Source organism: Perissodus microlepis, chromosome 9 (assembly GCF_051167445.1).
Source record: "Perissodus microlepis isolate ML-2025 ecotype Zambia chromosome 9, ASM5116744v1, whole genome shotgun sequence".
In the NCBI taxonomy this organism is placed as follows: domain Eukaryota; kingdom Metazoa; phylum Chordata; class Actinopteri; order Cichliformes; family Cichlidae; genus Perissodus; species Perissodus microlepis.
In genome coordinates, this window is record NC_140469.1 from 14,038,562 (window position 1) to 14,063,893 (window position 25,332).

General features: G+C 39.9%; 1 protein-coding gene across 3 annotated transcripts in view; it reads right to left on the reverse strand.

Moving 5' to 3' along the window:
• mllt10 (MLLT10 histone lysine methyltransferase DOT1L cofactor) overlaps positions 1-20,486 on the reverse strand; it is a 47,468-nt gene extending 26,982 nt beyond the window's left edge. For 2 of the 3 annotated variants that reach the window (XM_084939128.1, XM_084939127.1), the window contains exons 1-7: positions 20,071-20,486; positions 17,093-17,172; positions 10,311-10,365; positions 7,980-8,089; positions 7,443-7,546; positions 6,154-6,247; positions 3,142-3,231 (exon numbers count right to left, since the gene is read on the reverse strand). In XM_084939128.1, the coding sequence (XP_084795254.1) occupies positions 3,142-3,231; positions 6,154-6,247; positions 7,443-7,546; positions 7,980-8,089; positions 10,311-10,365; positions 17,093-17,172; positions 20,071-20,233 (696 nt within the window). In that variant the 5' untranslated portion in view covers positions 20,234-20,486. The remainder of the gene's footprint in view (positions 1-3,141; positions 3,232-6,153; positions 6,248-7,442; positions 7,547-7,979; positions 8,090-10,310; positions 10,366-17,092; positions 17,173-20,070) is intronic. The other variant, XM_084939129.1, reaches the window with a different exon arrangement.
• Between the last annotated feature and the right edge of the window lie 4,846 nt (positions 20,487-25,332).

A 25,332-nucleotide genomic window follows, 5' to 3' on the forward strand; every position in this document is an offset into this window, starting at 1 on the left:
TAACAGGAGAAAAGTGAAAATTCAAAGCATCAAAAAGTGCTTGCAGCACACCGTCACTAACATAATCTACCGAGCTGATTTTCTCTAACATGCATTCATTAATTCTCCTGTATGCATTCTTGAAACACTTACGGGGGTTTCAAGATTAAACACAATGACGTCTATTTAAATAAATTCTTTCCTTTTCTGCTTTTACCTTCAGAGAAAAATAACTTTTGGATTGGCACTTATATTTCCACAGCTCATTTACTTTTCTGTTGATACAGACTTTAAATACGAACCAGTTTAAGTTAATAGTTATAACTGGACACTGAAATCATTTTTTCCACATCTAAAAAGTCCAAAGTTCACAGTCTTTGATGCAGAAACTAAATGTGTGCGCTTCAGGCTCTCCCGGCAATGAAAATTGCTTTAGGATATAAAATTATTCTGTTATTCTGGAACAATATCTGCTCTTCATCTGTGCAATGGTGTTAGATAACCCCGATTAAAAACGTGAAACAATTCAACTGGCTGAAGCACCTCTAAACTGCTTTCATTCATGTCAGATAGTGATTCTGTGGTGAGCTGACAGGCTGAGATTCCTAAAGTATTTTCAGTCATGCACACATAAACACAACAGCTTTAAGTGTCTGAGTATGTTAAGCATTTGTTCTTGTTTGTTTTATCCAATGAGTCCTTCACCAACACCGACACCATCGAGCAGCAGGAGTCGTTGTTTTGATAAATCACTGCGGACTGCTAAACTCTTCCCGGTGATAAGCACAATCAAAGATGCGAGGATAAATCCACAGTTAAAGCACTATCATAACAGGACATGGATCTGGAGAGTTTAGAGGGAATGATAATAAAATCTGTACAACTTTAAAAAGGGCAGATAAACTGTTTATTGAATATTTAAGTAAATTTTATTGTGCTATTAAACTGTAAATATTTAAATATCTTACTGACAGTTTTTTGTTTCAACTGCAGACAAACACGCCAAGTTCATTTCTTCAACAACAACAAACAAACAAAAAGTAGAATTGATGACTTGACACTGACTGAAAAATCCAGATTTCACACAGCCTGTGATTACATGTTCAACTAACAGCCGTGAGTTATTAAGTCACACTAATCTCACATTCATTAAAGTTGTTATCACTGGTAGGCACAGAGGAGCTCAGCCATCCCAGCTGCGTGATCTATGAAATACAATTTCATCACTCAATAGGACATCAGCTTCAACTAATTTGGTGATTTTAAAAGACATGCTTAGAGAAATAGTAGAAAACAGTGATGAGTTTTTAGATATGACACAAAAAAAAAGAAAAATACATTTTACAGTCAAGCTCAGATGCTATCAAAAAAAAAAAAAATCAAATCCATGAGTTTTTCTTCAGAGAAGCACTGATTAAAAATGAAGAAAAAATACCAAGTCCATTCCTTTCAAGGCCATCAGTCATCCATTTCAATGGAAAATGTAGCTAGGGTTTTAATCAATTTCATCATGTAGTAATACAAACATAATAGTACAACAGACTTAATTTTGAGCTCAAATTTGGTATGTTGGACTTTTTAGAGAAAAGGGGAGATAATGGGGTCATTTTGAAAAACACTACCTGCTCAGCTGTGTACTTAGCTGTAGGGCTGCTCGATTAAGGCAAAAATGATAATCACAATTATTTTCACTGAAATTGAGATCTCGATTATTTGATGATATTTATTTAACAATAACAATGTATTGAATAATGACTTTTAAAGATTGTCAAAAAAATTATATAAAATAGTGTGCAAATACTGATAACAGTGCAAATGTTTGCAATATAAAAAATAAATGAAAAATGTAAACATCTATGTTTAGTGAACTTTGCAGTGTTGCTCTGTGGTGCAGCTACGACACAGTAGCAAAGTTTACACACTATGTCTATTTGATCCACGTCTGACGAACCCATAATGTTTCCACACCACTGAAGTTTTTTTTTTACCTCTCTTTTCAACCAACGGCAGTCACTCTCCTCTCCAAATAACTTCTGCTTAGCTTTCCGAGCTTCCCTCGGGTCTTCTTAATCAGCGGTCCCCAACCCCTGGGCCTCGGACCGGTACCGGTCCGTGAGTCGTTTGGTAGCAGGCCGCGAGAGTTGAGGCTCAGGTGTGAAATATATGGTTTTCAGGGTTTTTATCGGTTTTCAGCATTATTTTGTTATCGTTTTTATCGTTTACTCGGTTTTCCTGGGTCTTTTCACGTGTGTTATGAATAAATTTTCTTTTTTTCGGTACCGGTACTAGTTTTATTTTGTCGTATTTATCCGCGACACCTTAAAGGCCGGTCCATGAAAATATTGTCGGGCATAAACCGGTCCGTGGCGCAAAAAACTTTGGGGACCGCTGCTCTTAATTGTTGTGACACCTGTTCGAAATGCAGAGAGGTGCGCTCGATTTGCCACACGGAGCAGCGCGAGAGTAAAGCACGAGGGAGGGGCTAATAATCGGCTCAGTCATTTTTAATGATCGTTGAAAGCCCAGATCGTAATCGAGATTAAAATTCGATTAATTGAGCAGCCCTACTTAGCTGTATGTGTATTAGGCTCTTTGAAAATAAATAAATAAATAAATAAATAGATATTTAAAAAAACAACAACAGTGTATAAGGGATAGCACCCCCATACCAGTGGTATTTAAAAAAAACCCACTGGTTTTTCTTCCTTTTAGAAATATATTAAAGGGAAAACAAAACATTTTCTGATTTTATTACACCAACTTTTATGTAAAAAACAAATTTACAGGACAGCCAATCCAACAGATCAATATGCAACATGACTACACTGACCCGCCACAAAGCATCGTTTCATTTGCCTTCTGCTTGTCCACAAATTGCTCTGCAAACTCATACGCGTTAAAATCACGTAATATGAGCGAGGCCTTTTTTATTTCTGGGACATCTGGATAGAAATAGCTAAAAATAAATGAATAAAACTACATTTCAAGTTTGTCGTAAATGCAATTCTCCAACATTCATTTTAACTGCTGCTCAAAGTTTATACTGTGTATCTGCCTGTACCTCCACAGTGTGAGCATGTAACAATGAGCGCGTATGTTTCTGATGGAGTCACAATCGTGGGTGGGAGGCATAGAGAGGGTAAGATCTTAAGGCTGTCTTACCTTCTTGTCCGTGTCTGGGGGTCTATCCATACACTGAGTGGAAGAGTCACTTAAGCTTTGAGACCTACTACCCCGGCCCCTGCTCCTTCGCTAAAAGGTAAAGAGGAACTCCAAGTTACTGGATGAAGTCCACAGACAGAAGGCCAAAAGAAGGCCCCAAAAAAAACTCTTATATTGAAAAATAAAATAAATATAATAAACTGAAAAGGATAAATAAATTCTGACTGAACTCAGGGACAAGTCAAAATTCAAAAATCATTAAAAAACATTAATGAGCATTGCATATAAAATATAAAAATGGCAGTTATAGGAGCAAGCTTAGTGACAGAGGCAAAAAAAGCAAAACAAAACCCCCAAAAAGGCCAATACGGCCAAAAAGAAATAAATTTCAAAAATTACATTTAAGGCCATTAATTTCATGGTAACATATAACAAAGTCAAGCAAGTGTAGGAAATTACTACTCCATAGTAGGAAAACAATTGGTTTTTCTTAGTGGGCAATAGTAAAAATCTTAACTATAAGTAAAGTTGTATTTATGTTGACTTCAAGCTTCTTTGCCTGAACTAGTATTAAAGTGACTTCCTGGTACATATTTGGAGTCTTGGCTATTAATCTCAGCCTCGGCCAGATTGCTGTCGCTGCCCTCAAATAACAGCCACACCACTCAAAGACAGATCTTTAACCAGGAACTGTGCTTCCTTAGGCATTATATGTTAAACTGACACTCAGAAGCAACTATTGAACCTTCTTCTCTTCTACAATACAAGGCTCTACCTTAAAGCAGAATTGAGAGCTCATCATTTTCTTCACCAAATTACTTCTCCAATAATCTTTTCTGACTAAAACCTGGGTTCAAGGCTAGTAACAAAGTTTTGCAGCGACCATCACCCGTGTGCCAGAAATGCCCAACCGTGCATTTACAATCCTCAAATACAGAAAAAAATAAATTCACACAACCTGAAGTAAATGTCTCTTTAATCAAGACTAAAGCTGGATAATCCAAGTTTCCAATTAGATTTAGATACTCAGCGATTCAACTGAAAATATGTAGCTAACATGGTGTAAATATCCATCAAGCGCCATTTTATGAAATCCATTCAGCTTTCTCCATCAATGTTTCTCTCTCATACATTCCTGTCATCCATACAGTGCCAGGTTAATGACATTATGCCCCACCATCCAAAGTAATTTATAAGCGATCAATGTAACAGCATGAGTCTTTCCATCTGCATTTGTTAACATTGCAAAATGTGTGTGCACGTGTGTTTGTGTTGACACCACAAAGCCTGCCTTCTCGTTCCATCCTACCATTGTTCCACAAATCATAATAATTCATTCCTGTTTTTCACATTTGCTTTTCTCCCCCCAGCTGATGCAGAGGTGTGCATGCAAAACTGGTGGCACCACGAGTAATCTCTGGATACACATCCACCGAGTATCCAGATGTTACATTTTTGTCTTCATATGCCCTTTCATAGCTCTTTTGTGTCACTAAATTCTGCTTGATGGTGACATGTAGCTGGCCAGTGTGTAGAGGCCCGCCTTCGTGTGATTTTCTGTGTAACAGGCCAATAATATCTATTGGGATTTTATTTTTCCATTTTTAATGCAGCTTTTTTCTTGGCATAGCCCAACCCACAGCCAATGAAGCTGCTGTTGAGTCTGTTTACAAAGTAAAATGTTTATTAGGCCAAACACACTAAAATATGTCAATTCTGATATAGTCAGAACAAATGTTGCTATGCCAACCAAACCCAGACAGGTTAGACTACCTCTCCTAGATAAGCTACTGTTTTGGTTGTTCGGCTTTGACATGCAAACTGCCGATTGTATGTAAAATTTGCATTGACATCACAACAACGAAGACTGTTGATACAGTGTTAATCAGTTTAGTGTCAACTCCAAGGAAATGGTAACATTTAAAAAGCCAGCAATAGAGTTCAATAGGCTCAGCGAGCTAAAAAATGTAAAAACATGTTTTTCCCCACTAGTACTACGTTTCACCGACCACTAAAAATAAAGCATCTGTCCTGAAAGGCCACAAGGGTAGCTCCTTACTAAACGTAACACTGACAATTGCTTGCCTTGTGAAAATGGGGCTAGGCAGTCTTTGGTCATAATCAAGGCTGTAGTTAGTGTTGATGAAGCGCAGATGAACATGTTTACTGAGACTTTGAATGTCTACAACACTGAGTGAACTGCTTTCATGAAATTGTGTTTTTATTATACCTGTCTCTTTTCCTATATCTTGTCTTTGACATATGCTCTCTGTGAAATAATGAAAGATAATAATTAAAATACTAAAACTAACACTGAAACTAACAAAAACTAAACTGAAATGAGAAGATGCCCTCTGGAAACGAACTGAAACTACACTGAATTGAAAACAAGAAGTCATATTACACAATTATTATAGCAACGACTATCCCCGTTTGACCCTTCAGTAAAATACAGGCTCAAAGCCACCCAGCAACTGCAAAGCCAGTCCATTGTAGCCAGTGCTTCCTTTGGACAAACAGATGAGGAAGTGGAGGGTGCGATGGGAGAACGGATAACGCTAGATGGAGTGAGACAGATAGAGGGGAAGGAAAAGGTGAAAAAAGAAGAAAGCAGTGAGACTGAGGGAAGAGTCTTTGAAAGATGCAGGAAGCTGGCTAAAGGGAGGGGGGCAACTTTGTTGGAAAGTTTGGAAGAAAAAAAAAAAGGAGGAGAAAGATGTGACAAAAAAAGCATTAAGGAGAAGGACACAGTTATGAGAGGGGAGATGGGGATAGAAGAAAAATAGGAAAGAAAAGATTATGTACAATTCACAAAAGTAGAGATAAAAGAACGGCATTTCTCACTGTGCTGAAAGTAAACCAGTAATTGTGTGATGTGTGTGTTATGTCTACATGCTTATCACCAATCGTAGTTAGTGGAACGGAAAACACATTCTCATCCACATTGTTAAAACAGACACACAATAGGCAAGTTATCTCTGGAAAATGACAAAAATCTGAGAGTACACTTACCAATTTGCTGTGATGGTATTTGCAATATCCACAGTATTTGACATTGTCTGCATCTGATCCCTGTTCCTCACATAACAATCCTGCAAACTGGGCACTGTGGTGGAGAGTAATGGGGGGAAATTCAGACAGTCAACAAAAAAAATTATGATTTGTACACGAGGAAGAGGAATACTGGTTTGGACAAGATGAAGAAATATTTATTAAAATAAGAGAAAAAAAAAGAGGAAAATAAAAGGTCTACTTCCTTTTTCTAAAACAGGGCTACTGTCATTTCTGTTACATAACCCAGAGATACTGAAACAACTTTCATCATGATTGTGCCTCATTGCACAAACTTTGAATAACGTTTTCAAAGTGTTTGAATAACGACTCAGATTGTAGCAGTGCATAATTACTTGGAGAAAACAATGCAGATTCAGTGCAGTACTCCACTAATAATTGTGAGTAACTAGAAACTTATCCAAATACACACAAGCTTGACATCCCAGAGCTAAATTACCAGCAGCACAATATGAAATTAGCTCATTTTGAGATGTGGAGTTCTGGAGTTTCTAAACTCCTGCTGCATGTTTTGCAGGACGTAATCCAATTTATTAGCTAGTTAGCATCCCATTAAGGAACAGTATGGATGCAAAACCCAGCTGCTATCACTTCTTCAACTTCTTAACCCAACCTCATTTCCTGGACTTGTGACAGCAAAGACCCTGCTGGAAACTGAGGATGTGTAGCCTCTCCTGGAAATTACCACAGAGGCTAGCTGTTGGATGATTTCTATGAGTAGCATTGGTGGCAATGGTACACAGCTGCTCCAATGTAAATGTGAAATATCCATTAGAATATGCACTCTGTAAGAACAGAACTACTTCTTCCTTTCATTTTGGACTGATAGACAAGTTAAGTGCTTTAGTAAGTCACTACTGCCTCTTGAAAAACAAAGTGGTATTACCAAAGAGTACTACTGCTAGCCAGTTAGCATTAGAGCCCAACATATCGATACATCGGCCAATACTAGCTGTTTGCAGATATAGTGGTATTGGCATTTATAATGGTCGATAAATGCGCTCAGCTCTTAAACTAATGTAAGACAAGCAATCATAGCAAACTACCATTAAAGGTCATGTTGGCAATATTAACATTTAAAGTTGCTCAATATATATTTTCTGGCATGCTATTTTTTTTGCCCAGTGCTGTCAGCATTAAAAGCTAGAGGTCTTAAAAGCGAGTGAACAGCTGAAGAAACAAAGTGCGTCTTTGTCAAGTGAGGTTAATGTGATGCAAGTGAGTCTCACCATGTGACATGGAAGGCCTGTCTGCAGCCATGTTTGTTGCAGGTCATACAGGCTCCAGTGGCTGCTTTACTCTCTCTCCCCTGGTCCTCACAGATATAACATGTCTGTACACGCAAACATACAGTTAGGGGAACCCATTTCAATTTAAACACATAAGCCATTTTCACACATGTACTTCAGATGATTGGACATTAAATGGACTTTCCATTGTCAGAGCGACAGCAGAAAGTCTATGTAATTATTCAGAGATTTCACGGGGACTGATCTGGGCCATGTGAAGTGCCTCCTGCACGATCTACCCAGGCGCTCCACCTCACTTAAGGGAATATTTCCAGTAGTGAGAAAACGTATGACACAGACAATTCCCTGTTGGGTGCTACAAATGAGAAACGGCAATTTCAGACAATGCCTGGACTCGGTTCTCCCGACATTATCCCAACCAGAGTGCACGTGTGAAAACGGCTGGACTTAATTACTCACAGTATGACATTATACATCTGTTTTTGTAAAGTCTAAGAGCATAGATACATTTGTTACCTTATTGTAGCGCTCATGTGGCACAGACTGGAGTACTATGGGCTCCATAGTTGACACATTAGCAAACTCCACCTCAGGTATGTAAAGGGCACAAACCACATGGGCCCAGCCTGTAAAGATACACAAAGAAGACTTATCAGACCCTCTACGTCTACCAGATATAGGTTCAGAGGTCATTTGTGGTAACATTTCACAGTTTACAAGTAGAAATGTTAACCGCCTGCAAAAGTCCTCAAAAGTAATAAAATGTGAGCAAAGTTCATTTTGTCAGTTTCAAGTTTTCCCAATATAGTAAAGCTTTACGTGGGAAGTGGACACAGTAAACCCAGAGGACAAACACAATTTCATCTGATGGTCAATCACAAAATTGACTTTTCTTTTATTTGTTTTTTAATGGTTGAAACTAAAAGCCCAAACCAACACAGCCACTGTGGGCCCATCCCAATCACCATGCTGAATCTAGAGGTGGGAATACCCCATGATATGATGTTACACTACAATACTTTACTTACAATGTGACAGTATTTCAATTATTACCATTTTGTGCTATGCTTAGTATTGCAATAATTTATCACCTGTTTTAAACAGCAAATTATGCCAACAAAGTTCAACTTTAAGGTTATCCCCCAGTTGAAACTACATTATATATAAATCATCTCCTTTAAAGCTGTGCAGTGTCACACAAACCTAAATATGTAACTTTAGGGTTGCTGATAAGTCAGTGTGAACCTCATCTCTTGGAGTTTCGATCTAGAATCTCAAATGCTTTAACTTGTAAATTGGTGGTCATCTACCTAAGCAGCCATTCACAGAGCCTTAACACATGCACAGCTTCCTGTCAGTGAAGACAAACTGGGGGCAGCAGAATGACAGTGAGGCATAGGCACGGTGGAGTGGCAGCAGAATTGACGACGAGCTGAGGAGGAGTTGGAGGAGGTGAACAGGAGGTCAGATGGAGGTGGGAGTCTCCTGCTACACTGGAGGTGTCTGTTTTTCCCCCCATAGCGGAAACAAAAACAGGCTTAAACTTACAGTTGAACCCCTGACCTGCCTTTGACCTGGTGAGCGGGACAGGGGGAGGAGGGCAGAGGGCGGGACAGAGGGGAGGGAGAGAGTGTAAAATGGGGGCATGTTGTTGTTTTGAAGTCCCTCCAAGAATCTGGAAGAGGCCTATAAAACAGGACTATAAAACTGGCACAACCTTCCTCCTCAAACTCAGCGTTCGCACTTTAATCCCACAAGAACCGAACAAAGCATCGTTTTACCGACATCGGTGACGTCAAGAACTTAACGGAGTCCACCGCGCTGAGACAAAAGAGTTCAAATGTGGTTCGTTACAAATGAGGCAAAGGGCTGCGAGCTTCTGATAATGGCTTATTAGCTCCTTTGATAAACACTTAAAACATTAGAAGCCATGTGGTCTCTGCTGTCACAGTACAGTTATAAACTTTACAATGACGCTCCAAATCAACATCTGAAGTTTTCAAACTGCTGCCTCAAGTTTAACATGTCTTACAACCAACCTGTGAGAACCAAATGTGTTTCAATCAAGTCCCAATTAAATATATGTAGACAGATGATGATTGAAAATGATCATTTTTAACCTTAAGCTGTAAAATGGAGACCGGGAAGACGGATAAAAACTGAATTTCTGCCTTTCTATGACATTCCTTTTTTCTTGGTCTGCTATATGTTAACATGATGGATCAAATACCCGTTTCAGACCTTGCTCTGCTTTATTACGGTCCCACCTGAAACAACAACTACCACCACACAGATCAACAAGTGAAGAGGAACTGATGAGCGGAGTAACAGAGTTGGGAAAAAGATTGTGAAAGAAAAATGGGAGGAAAAACGAGGGAGAGAGGGGTCATGGGAAGGGTAAAATAAAAGAGAAAGTAGTAAAATGGTGTGTGTTAGTGTTGTCCTGATGCCTCCCTGCAGGCCTGGACACAATCCCACAGCTGTGCCTCTCTCTGCCTGACTCAAACACACACACACACACACACTCACATGCACACAGAATATTTACAGTCTCCAACAAGCTGACCTCCCAATGAACCCGGTGTGGAGACTCCTCACAGGCTACGCACTATACCCATCCTGTCCCGCCCCCCCATAAACATACACACACTGACACACCCTCATAAAACATGGACTGGCAAGGACGCTACAGAGGCAGCACATACAACAAACAGCAACATAACTCTCCCAGCATGCTTACAGCCCTTAAACTTGCTGGTGACATGCAATTAATGACAAAATCCACAAGAGGTTAACCACAGATGGCAGCATGTATGAGTGTGTGTGCGCAGCTAAGAAGAAGCCTACCTCCGTTGTCCGTCCTCTTGAGCGCTCCATCTTTGTGGGGACAGAGCTCGCACCTCTGTGGGTAAAGACGAAACATCAGGTCAGAAACAAGAGGTCAACCTCATCTGCTTACTCGAGGTATGACAAATATGAGTGTAAGTGAGAGGAGCTGGCCTGTCGCCCGGACTTGGGCACACGGCCAGAAACTCTCTGGGAAAACACCCTCGCTACCTGCCACCTAAGTTAAGGTTGTGTTTCATCTAAGTGCGTGTACTCAGTTGCAGCAGCAAACTTCATTTACTTATTAATCCAATTAAAGCATCGCAAATCCTTTAGCAGTAAATGGCATATGAAATAGACCTGAGCTGTTACTTTGCTTCAAATCTGGCAATGTGTTGCCATAAAATAACGATCAAAGGTAATCCTTTTACTCGGTTTTATTTAAATAAAGCTTGGCATAACAATTATTCATTACATTACATGCATTTTTTTTTACTAGTTTATAAATCAGACATGAAGTTTAGGAGTCTGAACTACACACCGACTTTTCTAGAAAAGCTGGAGACACAAAAATCATGGCCATTTAGTAAATGACCCATCAACTTCAAAGTTTTTGTACACACAGAGACCGTTACAAAGTTCACTTAGGTAACCCACTGAGGGTCATCCTAGCAAACTAAGCATTTTTAACATGACAGCAGAGTACTTTGAGACTTTTGTGGTTGAAACTTTGCAAGTTATTGTCAAATTTCTTCTATTCCTCCATTAGTTCCACAAGTTAAAAGAAAAACAGTTTGCCATCATGATAAATATCAGCAAAAGTATATTTGCTTTTCACACATGAATAGAGAAAGTAGGCAGATCATTCCAGCACCTGTGTCAACAGCAACATGAAGTTAATCTTGGACTGACGAAGTCTAGTCCGGTCCTTAAAGGTTTAAAGACATCATATTAATTTGAGAGGACAACCTTATATGTGATGATTCAGGTGTTTGTGGAGAGCAGGTGAGCCCAACCATCCTGTTGCAGTTATTAGAAATGCAACGTTTGCCAAGGCTGCGTTCAGCAGGAACATAACCAGGAACTACTTTTGCACTATAAAGTTACACACTGAGCGCTTACGAATACCGAATGGGTTGCATTTTTGCAGAAAATTTGTACTTTAAAAAAAAAAAAAACGTACTGGGGAAAAAAATGAAGACAGACAAGACAGGGCAAGACAAAGAAGAAACTGAGATTCTGGGTTTATCCAGTTCTCATGAGGAGGCAGCAGCTCGGAGAATTTTATGGTTTGATCCAGGAGTCGAAGCTGTTGCTGTACATATTTTAGGGTGTCAGTGGGGCAGTTCGAGCTCTTGTTGGAGAAGTTGGGATCACATCTGAGGAAGCAGAGAAATAATTCCAGAGAGCCGACTGACCCGGAGCAGCGTCTAGCTCTGAGTCTGAGGTAAAACGGTATTGTTTTACTATTTGTATATGGAGTACCAGTACGTGTTTTGAGCTGCGAGTGCACATGCTGCCAAATGCAGCAGTCTGATTGCTCAGATCTGTCTACTGGAATCAGAATAATCAGGCTTGGCTAAAAACAATTAATAAATAAATGCTGCAAATTTGTCCAGCGAAATTACGCGGTTGGTGTGAACGGCTGCATTAAAAATAGGTGAGTCCAAAAAAATATTTGCACAGATTTTACACATCGGGTGTGTAAAGCCCTTAATACAGGGTTTATGAAAAAGTAAAATCCAATTTCAAAATGCTTTGATTCCACAGACGTTCAACGGTAACAACTGAAACAGGTACTGTTAGAAAGAGCAGATCCCTGAGTTTCACGTGTTTCCCGATAGGCAGCACAACAACAGCGGCTGCAGTGACTCCAGACATGCTCACAAAAGTATGGGAGTCTGACTATTGTATGGACATATGCCATGCATCCAGAGGGGAACACATTTAGCACTTGCAAACATTTTGCATGTAAAACTTTATATTCAGCTCAGTATTTTAAAATTTACCACAAGCTTCCATCTCCATTACTTCAAAAACCGCAGCCTTTTGAAATCAGATGATTCTTTTTGGTACACCCGGTTTACCACACACAGCAAATATTATCCGTCTAACAAGCCACACTGAAACAGTTTCAAGGCTTAAAGAGGTTCAAGCTTTAAAAAATTATTTAGTTAAATGTGATAGTAACTGGAACAGTATGCAGATTGACAGGCATGACGCATAGGACAGTAGGAACATGCCAAAGAGAAACCTGCTGGTGGAGGCAGTTACACCACATAAAGTAGGAGCAGCAGCCAAGTCTGTGAGGACCTGTAATTTATTCTTCCTAGTTAATATGCCCCCGTATACTGCAGCGTCCACCAATCTGTACAGAGATTTAATATGGAATGGTACACATGGCCATTTCATCTTAAATGAAAGTTTGCTTAATTCAAGCAAGCTTTCAAGTCTCACTAGGGAGCGGTACAATGATGGGTGCTGCTCAGTAATAAAACATGTCATTCAATAATATAAAATTCATTACAATCCTCTGTTTAATAAGTCAGAGTAAGCTGCTGTCAGGTCAGTTCTGTATAATCTAACTGTTGCAGTGTGATGACCCTCACACTGTATACCAAAAACGCATTATAGAAGAGATGGGCAGTAAGGCACTACATATTAATATGTATTATGTTGGCATTTTCTCGCGTGTATTTGACAAAAATGATCATCTTTAAATATTAAATCACTAACCCAGGTTTGTATAATAAGCTGCCATCACTCCAACCATATAGAGCCGTAGCTGCTTCTCACACAGGCGAGCATTTCAAACATATCAGAGATGCTAATCTGACCCGTGTGTTCGCCTGTGTACTCATGAATCCTGGTGTCACGTGTCAGTTATATGTGGAAATGCTGACACCCGACAATGATTTAAAAATAATATTGATTGAATGCATTAATAGGCTGAACGACCTAGCAAGCTGTCTCGACTAGCAAGCTATTAGTGATCACTCTTGACCATCATCCAGGGTTTCCGCCAGTGAAGGTCTTAAACCTGGTGGCTGCTGCCACCAGGGATGTGGCTGGGAATTTGGTATAATTTAATGTTCATGTAGTGCTATCCAACCACTATAACACTCATCTCTAATTGTGAGTGGCACAGACAGAACTGAGTGGCTACTTATGTGCAGCTCTCACAGCTCGCACACAGGAGGGAAACAGAGACTCCCTTACTGCTTTCATGAGGAGGAGGAAGTCAGCCATGTGCTGTTAATCAAATGGCCTTGATTAATTGATCATCAACAAGTGTGAGTGCCTCTGTAGGGGGAAAAAAGACATTTGGGCAGCTTCTTACCAGAGGTATATATCCAGGCAAATTCACCTCAAGGTCAGGCTGTGCAATGCTTAGAAAAATGCAAAAAACCTGAAAGCTACATCTCAGACTGTTCAGGCCTCGGTTATCACGTTAAATATTAAAGTCACGACAGAACAATTACAGAATGACTGAATAAATAAAGCCTGTTGGGAAGGTTTGTCAGGAGAAGGTCAGAAGAACATGGCAACATGCTTAGTTTGCAAGTTAGCTCTGAACAAACCACAAGACCTCTGGAACAATGTCCTTTGGACAGACAAGACCAACAACTGCCAAGCACAGTGGTAGAGGGGTGATGATTTGGGCTTGTTTAGCAGCCATAGGCGCTGGGCACCTTGCAGTCATTGGGTGGACCACGAACTCCTCTGTATACTAAAGTACTCTAGAGTCAAATTTGAGGCCAGGCTTAAGCTTGGCTGAAATTGGGTCATGCAACGGGACAATGATCCTACACACAGATCTGCTTCCCATAAAATAAAAAAAGTAGATATAAATAATGTTGTAGGTCTACAACAGAATGGCTGAAAAAGCAAAGAATCAAGGTGCTGTAATGATCCGGTTAAATTCCAGATTTCAACTGGAGGCCTGGAGGTTTGAATGCTGTGTATAAGGAAATGCCTTAAGGAAGTGAGGCGACAAAAAGTGGGCCAAAATTCCTCAGCGATGTGAGAGACTGATAAAGAGACAGAAAACAATTATTTGAAGTTATCATTGCTAAAGATGGTTCTAAAAGCTACTGAAGTGGGCTTAGTTTTTCAAACAACTGCACACAATCCTGTGGAAACTCTTTCATATGACTGTATATCATAGGGACATCCCCCAATCCCAGCTGACTTTATTTCCATACAGAGATGAATGATTTAACCTGCTACAATTACTCTACATAAGTGGCCTTAAAAAGAGAACAGGATGAATAGATAAACACAATATCAAGTCATAACATCTAATAGCAAAGCCTGAGCGACTGTCAGCATCAACAATAGCTAACAATAGCGTCAACAAGTGTAACCAGTGCTGAATGTCTTTTCTACAACATTGGCATGAAGAGCAGGGTCGCTCTGTGTGAGTGTACAGGAATCACAAAAATGTGCCATAGTCCCTTCAGTGCTGCATGTACAATACTAATAATTTAGCTGAATATTAAAGAAAGTAATGCCCCAAATCCTCTTGCTGTGTATCACCATATAATTCAATCAACTGCAGTTGACCTTCAAAATCAAATGATATGTTGAATATTCAGGAAGAAGTGTTAAATATAGAGCAAACGTATCTTTCCTTCTAGCTTCAAATTGTGACTTGGGTTTCAAAAATGCAACTGAGCTGTATGCGAATTTTAATTACTTACAAGCAGATCGATGTGTCAAACCTTTCTGCTAATGTGCACAAATTTGAAGTAATTCCTGCACTGCTTTGCTCACAAAATGTCACGCATTGCTACAAATCTCTTTAAGAATTCCATTTAAGATTTTTTTAAACATATTTAAACAGTTTAAAGTAAAAAATCAACACATTTTCACACACTGACATATTAAGATATAGAGGTGCAGTACTATGGTGTCTCTATATTCACCAAATCCTGGTGACTAACAGCACGTTAGTGTGATGTCTAACAATTTTAATATCTATGTTTATAGTCTTTGACTTCAAAGAAATAAATGCACATTAGCATTATTACTACATTATTGTTGCAGGCAGCAAATCCATCACAGGTCATGAACAATAACAAACAGAACCAAAAAACAAACAAATAAACAAAAAAGAAAGAGCCACCCTACTTGGAAATATTCTAGGATCACTCTGTGCTTTTAATGGAATTAACCCACACGGCACAGACACGACACAAATACTACAGACCTCAGCTTCAACTGATCGGCGTAAACTCTCTGCGCCCACATGCTGGCGGGAGCATGCGTTACCATGGTTACCGTATTGTTTACATTTACACTGCTTATGCAGTTAGATGCTGCAGTTGGTTTTAGGACAGCTTCCAAGCAGCAGATTGATTTATTAGGAGTGTGACTGTTGAAATAAGCTTAAACCACATGTCTGCTATTACAAAATTATGTTTGCTCCATTTGATTTCTGACCATAAACAAAACTGCACCAAGAGGCCACTTGGAAATGTGCTCGGGACATATTCTGAAACCATTTTTTAAAACTTAAAATGTTGTTTCTTGTCTACACCACAGTTCTTACCAGCCAATATTAACCACACTAGCTGGGCAAACAGACCACAGTTTATTTGCATGGATGATTTCAATTTGGAGGAATTTCACAGATTGTATCAAAACAGCAAAGTCCAAGCTTTCTTACTCCACATAAACTAAGCAAAAGAGTGACTGGTTATAACACGATTCCAACCGATGCACATCAGAGCCAAACTTGGGATTGGAATTTACATCCTAAATAAAACATCCTCTGAGAAAAGCCGAAGTGGTGGAGATTTCCACTCTTGCAGACTTTTATGAGTTATCAGTAGCCTGTTTTTTTCTGCCTTTTTTTCACTAACACCTACTCGAGCTGGTTTTTAAGGTTCTCCGTTGGCTACCAGGTATATTTTTTTGAAGTGAGTTGATCCAAAAAATGTGAACAGCATCACTGCCACCGATTGCTCAGTCAATGGCGTCACTCAATGAGTCATGAAGCGACTTCTTCACAAGACTCAAATCCACCATTTCCGCATCCCAACAGCAAGGGAAATGTCTACACACAAACTAGCACTGTGATCCAACAACGAGCTGCAGACATCGTTTGTGACAGACTGAGCAGCAGGTATGCCGTCGCCTCCATGTATTCCATCGTTGTGTTGTGTCAAGCACAAATGACATCCTGGGACTTTAGGCCCATCTTTCTATAACACGCACATTAAGGTGGTACGACTGAAACAGACTCTGCTCTACTCTAGAGTAGAGCAGAGTCGAACAGAGAAGGTGCTAGCGGAAATGTGGCATAACTGGAGAGGACTCTTATGAACATGATTATATAGTTTAACCAAATTTGTGACAAGGATCATTACTTGAATCATGATTCTACCCTCAGAACACTGACTTACGATCTCTTAACATGATCTCACAACACTCTCACAAATGAACTTGAGCTATTTGTTGTTTTGCAGTGCTAAAGAGTTGCAAGTCTTGTTGTTTTGCAGTGCTAAAGAGTTGCAAGTCTTGTTGTACAAGCTGCAGACTAATAGAGAAGCAATTACAAGCTCCCTCAAGTTTGTCTTTTCTGACATTAAGGAATATTGCAGAAGAAAAATGCTGTGGGACTTGTTTTTACAACCGCTTTTATCCAGGATCTATAAACAGACACAAAAATGACGCACCACCCAACCTGGTGCCATTTTCTTGGCTCGCTTATTAACAATAGGACGGCTCAGGATAAGTCCTGTGATTGTAGGCATTAAATCATCAGTGATGAAAGAGTAGAGGGCTTTGTGACTCACCACGCGGGCTGCTCGCTCCTGAGATTCACACTTTCTGCAGAACCAAGGACCAGTGGGCACCTGCACAATGCCATAGCAGGCTGGGGTAAAGAAACAAACAGTGTCAGTCACAGTAACCATAACACAGTCAGTCTTAAAAAACATTTTCATAACCTGATGTTTCACATCTTCATAAACATCACATCATCGCCACTCCTCACATGTGCCAGAAACTGACATGTGCAAATAAGCTGGTTTGGATGGAGGAGAACAGCTTTTTGATCTAACAGACTGCTGAGCACGCCGCTTTCACAGATGCTATTTTTATGCCACTGCACTGACATCATTTCCTTGTCCTACAAAATATTTGGGACAATGGTGAAATCACTAGCAAACCATTGTCATTAGGAATCTATATTGGCATCAGTTATTAACTCATACACAAAGATGTTTCACTGAAACAAGCCACCGCATTTATTTGGCTTCCAACACAACTACAAAAATTTTGAGGAAATGTCAAAATCATAACTGGCTACATTTAAAGCTAGACTAACTATATTAGAGGTTATGTTTTTCATTAAACTTTCTACATGGATGATGCATTAACAAGGTCACAGATTTATAATTTACACTTTATACTTCCACACTACAAGGGCAAAAACCCTGATTTACATTATTTAAATAGACTTGTTTTCAATTTAAATTAACACATTTTCTGTTTTCAAGTTCAATTTAAGAGAATCAGACTTGTTGTAAAGGTACAAGCACAAGGCAGTGCTACCCTAAATGCGGCCAGACTACCCTAAATAGCCTACCTCTACACATTTCGAGATTATCTCGGATCTGACCAGAGCCCATAATCCGCTGGAATAAACAGCTATAATCCAGATTTTAGAGAACAAAACATCCAAGGGTTACAGAGTTCAAATGAAGACACGAGTGACCAAACAAAGATGAAATATTAAGATCTTCTGCACATACTACGCAATTCAGTTTGAAATATTATAAGAAAGAGCCAATTAATTACGTGCAGTTTTATTTGCTACTCTAACAGCAGTTAGTGTTTGTCACTGTTTTTCTTTAAAAGCTTTAGTGTATATTGCATCCAAAATTTCCTGCACATGCAAACTGTCACCACATTCTTATAGAAATCCACCATGTTCCAAAAATGCTCAGTTATAACAATCAATCAAAACATTTCTAGTGTTTTTGACAAAGACGGGTGACTGGACCGAATAAGAGCGGTCTGTGCACGATGCAGCGCAGACAATTTGTTGCAAGCAGGATACCTTGTTATCGTGGAAGTGAATGAAGACACAGTTAAATAAACCGCAAATACATTCATAACCTAGTGAGATACCTAAAGAGAGAGCAAAGGGAAAGTGGCTAAAGCTAAGGCTAGCCACCCATAAATTAGCAGCCTCGGTATGAGCAACGGATCAAAGCAGTTATGAAGAAAATCATTTAGACAAGTAAAACAAAAAAGACAAAAAAAAATGATTTTCTGTTATCTGGGGAATTTATAAACATACTGTAAAATGATGCAAGTACCTGACATTTGTTTTGCTATACAAATCTGTTTCACCTGCTTTTTATTTGGTAAGCTAGACTGCATCAAGTAAAAGTGGTTCAGTGGTTAATTATTTGTACCTCTTTCAGTAACAGAGTACCCTATTTTCAGTTAAGTGAGATAAGATCCTGTAACTTGCTGCAGTTTGGGGAATATTCTCAAATGTAATAATCTCATCAGCATGAACATAATATTTTGCTTTAAAGAAAAGTTTATTTTCATTTGTGTATGCTGTGAGTTTTAACTGTAAACTATTTTCAATAGTTCTGGAAAATTAGGATTGGTCAAGAAATTTCCAATCGTTGCATCTCCATTATAGACTACTGAATGTTCCTAGTTAACTTAATCTGATACTAGCCTAACTTAAAAAGAAGCCGTTTCAGCTGCGGTTCAAGGGCAGATCATGACATGAGTGCTGTCTGAATCAGAGCCCCAACTAATCTTAATTAGTTAATTTCTGGAGAATAAGTAGCTTTCAAAGCTTCAAATGTCAGTTTTCCTTGAAAAATTAAAAGTATTGCACTTAGGGAAACCATATTTTCTACAGAGTACTGACACCTGACATCTTATGGAAGAAATTCAAATATTCAACAAGGTTTATTCGCAAATTTCTTCAACCTTACAAAATGTAGCTCGAATTTGAACAGAGGGAGATAAATACAAAGAAAGTGTTAACATCTGACCTGATGAGTGCTGTGAAGTATGTAACACTTTAGCAGTTTCCTATGTTTAGTTACAATCACGCTGCTGCCAGACAGGCCTACTAAGCAGTCTAAACACTGCCACAAATTGTTACAAACAAAACAGTGCTACAAGTCCAAATACACTGCCGTGCACTGACTTCAGAGCTGCTGACATTTCAAATAGCATCCCACTGTGTTTGCCAAATGGACACATGACCAGCTATGTAAACAGTGGACGTCATCACGTGAGTGAGTGAGAGTTAGCGTGCAGAAATCACTGTTTTGCTTCTTGAACTGGACCCCCTAAAACACAAAACAAAAAATGCTTTCCACACTAAACTGCTTCCTCTCTTTATTTAGAGCCAGTTTTATTGTATTTGTTTACTCTGTTGACTACATGCATGGTTTACACTCCTGGTTTCGAGCTCACCTCTTAAGTTTATACCGTTTGTCAAGAGGAGAGTAACCCTCCTTCTCTGAGCACGTGACAGGTCTTAGTAGAGGGGGAAAACAGCACGCCTCGCAGCTAGAAATGTGTGCATAAAGCTGCTGTCAGCCATCATCAGCAGAAAAGTACACAGGCCCTGTTAGCTGCCAAGCCAAATCATCGGAGGGGCCAGCAACATGCGTTGAGCCTGGCCTTGGTGAGAGCAGGAGGAGGAGGAGGCTCCATAACCTTGCAACAAGACAACGATAACTAGCCTGCGAGCTAACTGCTAGCTCCTAGCACAAGCTCCGCGGCTTACCTTGATGCACGGCGACGTTGCAGCCGTGTCCGTCGCAGTACACCAGCGGGTTTTCCGCCCAGCCTCGCTCGTCTGAACACACACAGCACCCTCCAATCATTTCCTTCATGTTACTCGTCAGGAACTCGTCGTCCGCCGCCAGACAACGCTCGCCGGACACCATCTACGAAGAAAGCGGACATGCGGAGGAATACATAAAGGCGGACCCAAAGCTTCGCCGAAGACGCCTTCTCGCTCCCCTACGACGCCACTTTAGGTCCCGCTGGGCCGAAATGTCATGTTTTAAACGTGTTTACGTCCCTTTTTGACGCTGTATTTTCTTTCACCAAAACATCCCCGTCACGGCGCGACGGTGAGAAGAGGGGGAACTTCATAGAGGAGGGGAAGTGCGTAATGACGCAAGGCGCGCGTGTGTGCGTACTTACCGACAGGAAGTGAAAAGAGGATCGCCGGCAGCAAACATACCATTTTGGTTCCACATGGTTTCAAAGTTTGGAGCAGAGAGAAAAGCGAGACGGTCCAAAGCAGTTCACTTTATGAGGGAGGCAAATTTAAAAAAAATAAATAAAACAAAACCCCAGCGCTTCCAGTGTGTAAAATAAGTTAATTTTGTTTGAACTCTAAGAGGACTTAAATCTGTCCTGTGGAAAGCTGTTCAGCTCAAAATTGTAGTTTGGTGAGAAATCTTTATTTTACATAATAAACACATTTAGCAAACACTAAATAAATTATCGATTTCAGGTAAATCTATGATAACCCATTAAATAACTCACTGAAGTAGATCGTATTATTGTACACTATATTACACATTATAAAACTCAGTTATGTCATCTAAAAGCAAAACAAAAACAATCCTCTGGGTTAAGATTCTTAAATGAGCCAGTTTACTGCTTTTCTCTGTTTTATATCATCACATTACCATAAAATATATCATCCTTTTTCCTCCCTCTCTCGCTCTTGAGTTCAGAAAAAAAGTTACGAGTATTTTCACTCGTCTTTACATTGGTGACCATTGTGAGCCTTCAGGTCATCAAAACTGATTTATTAATCAATGAGCAAACTGACAGAGTAATCAGTAACAAAAACCTTTATTTTCTTGCAAGCCTGAATAAAAGTCCCTCACACTGTCAGAGAGGAGCTTTCGCTGAGATAGAAAATTGCAGTGTCTGCTCTAAATGACTATTGGTGACCTCAAAGTATAGCACTCAGGGCTTTTATATCATTTAAGGTACTCTGTAATTATGACCGGGCTGTCCACACACACTGTACGTCTGTCAAGTGGATGCAGCCCTGGATAAATGCTGGATGTTTACACCTACAGAAACCCTTTTTGATTCAGAGGGTTTTAGCAGACTACACACACACATGCACACAAACACATACACGCAGACAAGATGTGTTTTAGCCATTCCTCTAGTAAACCATTGCCTGCATCATCATTTCTCTTTTCTACTATTGTATAAGAAGATTGTGTTTATTTATTTATTTATTTATTGATGTGCTGATGAAGACATGTATGTGTGTGTTTGTACACATCCACACATGGATCTTTGTTGTCTGGATCATAAGCGTTTTATTACATTTTGCTATTCCTATTCACTTTTTTTTTTACAGCTGAAATGAATTCCCAAGGACTGCATTTTCCTGTATTTATCTCTTTGCTTTGAATAATGGATAATATGAATACTCACACTCCTGCACTATTGTCACTCTGGGTTGTAACTGTTTTCAAGTAACTGAATTATGCTACACCTCCTGCATTTGACTACAGTTACACATAGAAGACCCTAAAGGTGTAGCTTTTTTACTGTAGAGTGGATAAACTAAAGGAAGGAATCAGGGTTCCCTTCGGGAATACATTTTTATCCTTGGAAGGATATGGGCTCTGGGACGCCTATATCAAGCTGCACATATCGCCTTGTCAATATACAGTTTTGTTTTGACAGCTCCTCATGCTGTTGCCAAGGATGCTCCAGAACACACATGCTATTCCAAGCACTCAGCTGCTGCTTGCATCACCGATTCCTCTGAGCGAGCTCCCGCTCTCGGTTTCCAGAGAAACGTAATGACTTGCCAATAATGCGCAAGAGCACACGAGCGTTCTCCGTGTAATATAGTGAGCGAGAGGGCCCTGGGAGTGCTTGCCCATTGTTTGCTTTAATTTCAAATTGCTCAAATGCTCCAGTCGACACTGGGCACTGCACTGAAAGGGGGGTGAGGGGCTGGGGAAAAGGAGGAAAAAAAATGTGAATTGTGTGTGGCAGGGGAAAACCTATTAGAGCTGGAGAGAACAAAGGGAGGCGAAGGAGGGGGCAGCAGTTGTGGAGGGGCCCATATAGCTACTGAAATAGTGAAAATGGAAAATTATTATTATTTTTTTTTTTCACAACTTGCATTTGATTAAATCAAAGCTCGATTTATGCCTGGTGTTCCTCAAGTTGCAGGAGAAGAGCCCTCCCTGAGATAGAAAATTAAAGTGACACAGTCTACTCCCAGGTGACCTCAGAGATTACATATAATTAAAAGTACTGTGTGATTATAACCAAGCTGCCTTATAGAATAACAACACGTGAGAGCTTTATAGTTCATCATGTGGTGATTTATGTTGAGAAACTAAAGAAATGGTCCAACGTCTTTTTGCCAACCAATAAAAGTTGTGTATTGTCAGAGACACTCTGAAGAAATCCAAGTTTTGTTTTTCTTCACAGTTCAAATGTATCCCATGCTGCAAAGTTTATGTGATGGGCTCCTGACTGATTTAGTGTATTCTGCATGCTGGGTGGCCTAATTCAGTTACTGATGTAGTAAATGATATAGGCTACAGAAGCACATAATGTTTTGGGCAAGAGAGCTGAAATAAACAAAAGTTTTAAACAAAATTTAAAGCCAAGATAAAACACAGAACCAGGCACAGAAGTAGAAAATAGTGTAATTGTTTTGTCCTTTGATTGTGAGGTGTCCTCGCTTACACTGTTCTTGTTAACTGTGAGATAGCTGACACTGATTTAAAAGTCAGAGGACTTCCGTGTTTGAGTTCTGGTTATGTTTGTATGGTGGCTGCGTTATGTTTTGGCGTCTCTTTGTTCAGAATGAGGAGCATGTAAAACATGCGGGGAGCAGGAATGACAACACAGGCGAAAAAAGCATAGGAAAAAAGCACCCCCCCGCCACACACACACGTGCACCCAGGGACCTATCGGCCATGTCTGCAATATCTTTGTGTAAATGCATTGTATAGCTGCACAAATGTTAGATGTACTTCCCTGCTTGCCTGGCAGTTATTAGTTACTGTTGTCCTGGTGATTGCATGCCTAACTCCATCTTTTCAAACTCCAAAGTTAATTATCAGAAAAAGAAAAGAAAAAAGACCCATGAGCAAAGAAACATTACGATGTAAATGAATTCTGAATTTGTTCCTAAATATTGATGTGTGTGTGTGTGTGTGTGTGTGTGTGGCACTCTGGCAGGAATGTTTTCACAGACTGAGCTCATAAGCTTCAACAAATGACTACCAATAGGACTTTTATTTTGAAACAATAGCGTTCGCAAACATGCCAGATGCCTTTCTTCGAGTCAATTAACTGCGAGCGCTAACGGTGTTTACGTCAAATTGGAGATATAGGTTTGGCCCCATTATATATGTATTTATGTATTTTTATAAAAGCCAAGTTAACCTGTATCAACTGTCTTAAAGACAAAGCGGTGACTTAGCTGCACATGCGCCGCGTGCTCTCTGTCCCCTCAAACGTGCGCTGGATTCGAGCATCCTTGAATTCATAAATTGCGCGCAATCAGCTATCAGTCAAACTATCATTACAAAGAGCTTTAGTTAATGTTATTCACCCGTAGTGGCCTAATAAATGCATCATTAAATTTAAGTGAGCCTCATAGTCATTTAGGAAGTAATTATGGGCTATATGGCAATTTTATAGATATTTGGAATGATATTGTGTATGACAATGTGCATGTGGGGTTAAGGCAGGGCTGTCACATGTATGTTACCATCTGTATCTTTTTCCAGAGGACTCCAGAGGCTAACTGGCTGTTTGTGTGAATAGTCATTAGGTATTGGGGCTGCTACTGAGTTAATATACACGACTGGGGGGGAGAAAAGCGTGAATACACACCAAAAGTGACATGAACACATGCAGCACGCTTTCAGAACCATCGGTGTGTACCCCAGGTCTCCTCTATCTTGTGCGAGTAGCACAGGGGCCCAGGAAAAAAATACAAACAGTTCCAACACGGCGGGGTGAAAGGTGAAGAGAACCCTCCCCCCACCACTGTCCGCACATACTTCAGGCTCGGATTGCATGTAAAATCACATTCTCCCTCAGTGGTGGTAGTGGTGGTGGTGTTGGGGGTGGTGGAGAGGAATTCATTGTTTTGGCATGGGGCAGTGGGTTTGTGTCATTAAAAAAAGGTCTACGCGCTTACAAGTGCCTAAGCGTCCTTGACCAAGTGTCTCCGTAAAACCCAATGCAGAGAAAGTGAGATGGAGTTGCAGGAGGCGGCGCGGTTGCTTTGATGAGTGTTATTTTTTTAATGCAGAAGAAGAAGAAATAGTTTTTTTAATAGGTTTAAAAATAATATCTTATGAACAAGTTGCACAAAGTCGTCCAAGAAAGAAAACGGATTACATAAAGTGTAAATTTTTATTTTCATTAATTATATTTTGAATTGAAATCACACATACAATTAATAATAAACCAGTCACGTGAAAAGTAGAGCAAAACACCGGGATGCAGACGTCATCACATGTGTTTATTGATTATATCTGCATAAGTGAGTAAAGTCCTTACCCATAATCGGTCCCGTTAAGCCTTGGACGTCCACGATGAAGTGACAAATGCAAAATATTATTGCTTAAAACTTATTTAGTATTAACAACTGAAAAGGTTTAAAACGTCGTCTTAAAAATTATCTATATTTACGTCATCATTGGAATCTAGATCACAATGTCGCTCACTCCCAATATGTCTTAAATATGTCCTACAGTTTACAGAGACCTATTATAACTCACCACATACAGCTCAGTTTCAATGGCAATGCTAAGCATGAGCCTTAACTGTGAGATTTAATAACGATCATTTCCCCACGCTTCCTCAGCACACAGAGGGGCTGCTGCATAGAAACCTTCACCGTACTTGAGAACTCTCTCCCGGCCACTCGGTCTTGCTTCCTCCCGCTGGTCCCCGGCCGACATCCAGGCGCAGTGGAGGGGGGAATAAGTGCCCTGTGGCATCTGTGCATGACAAAAGA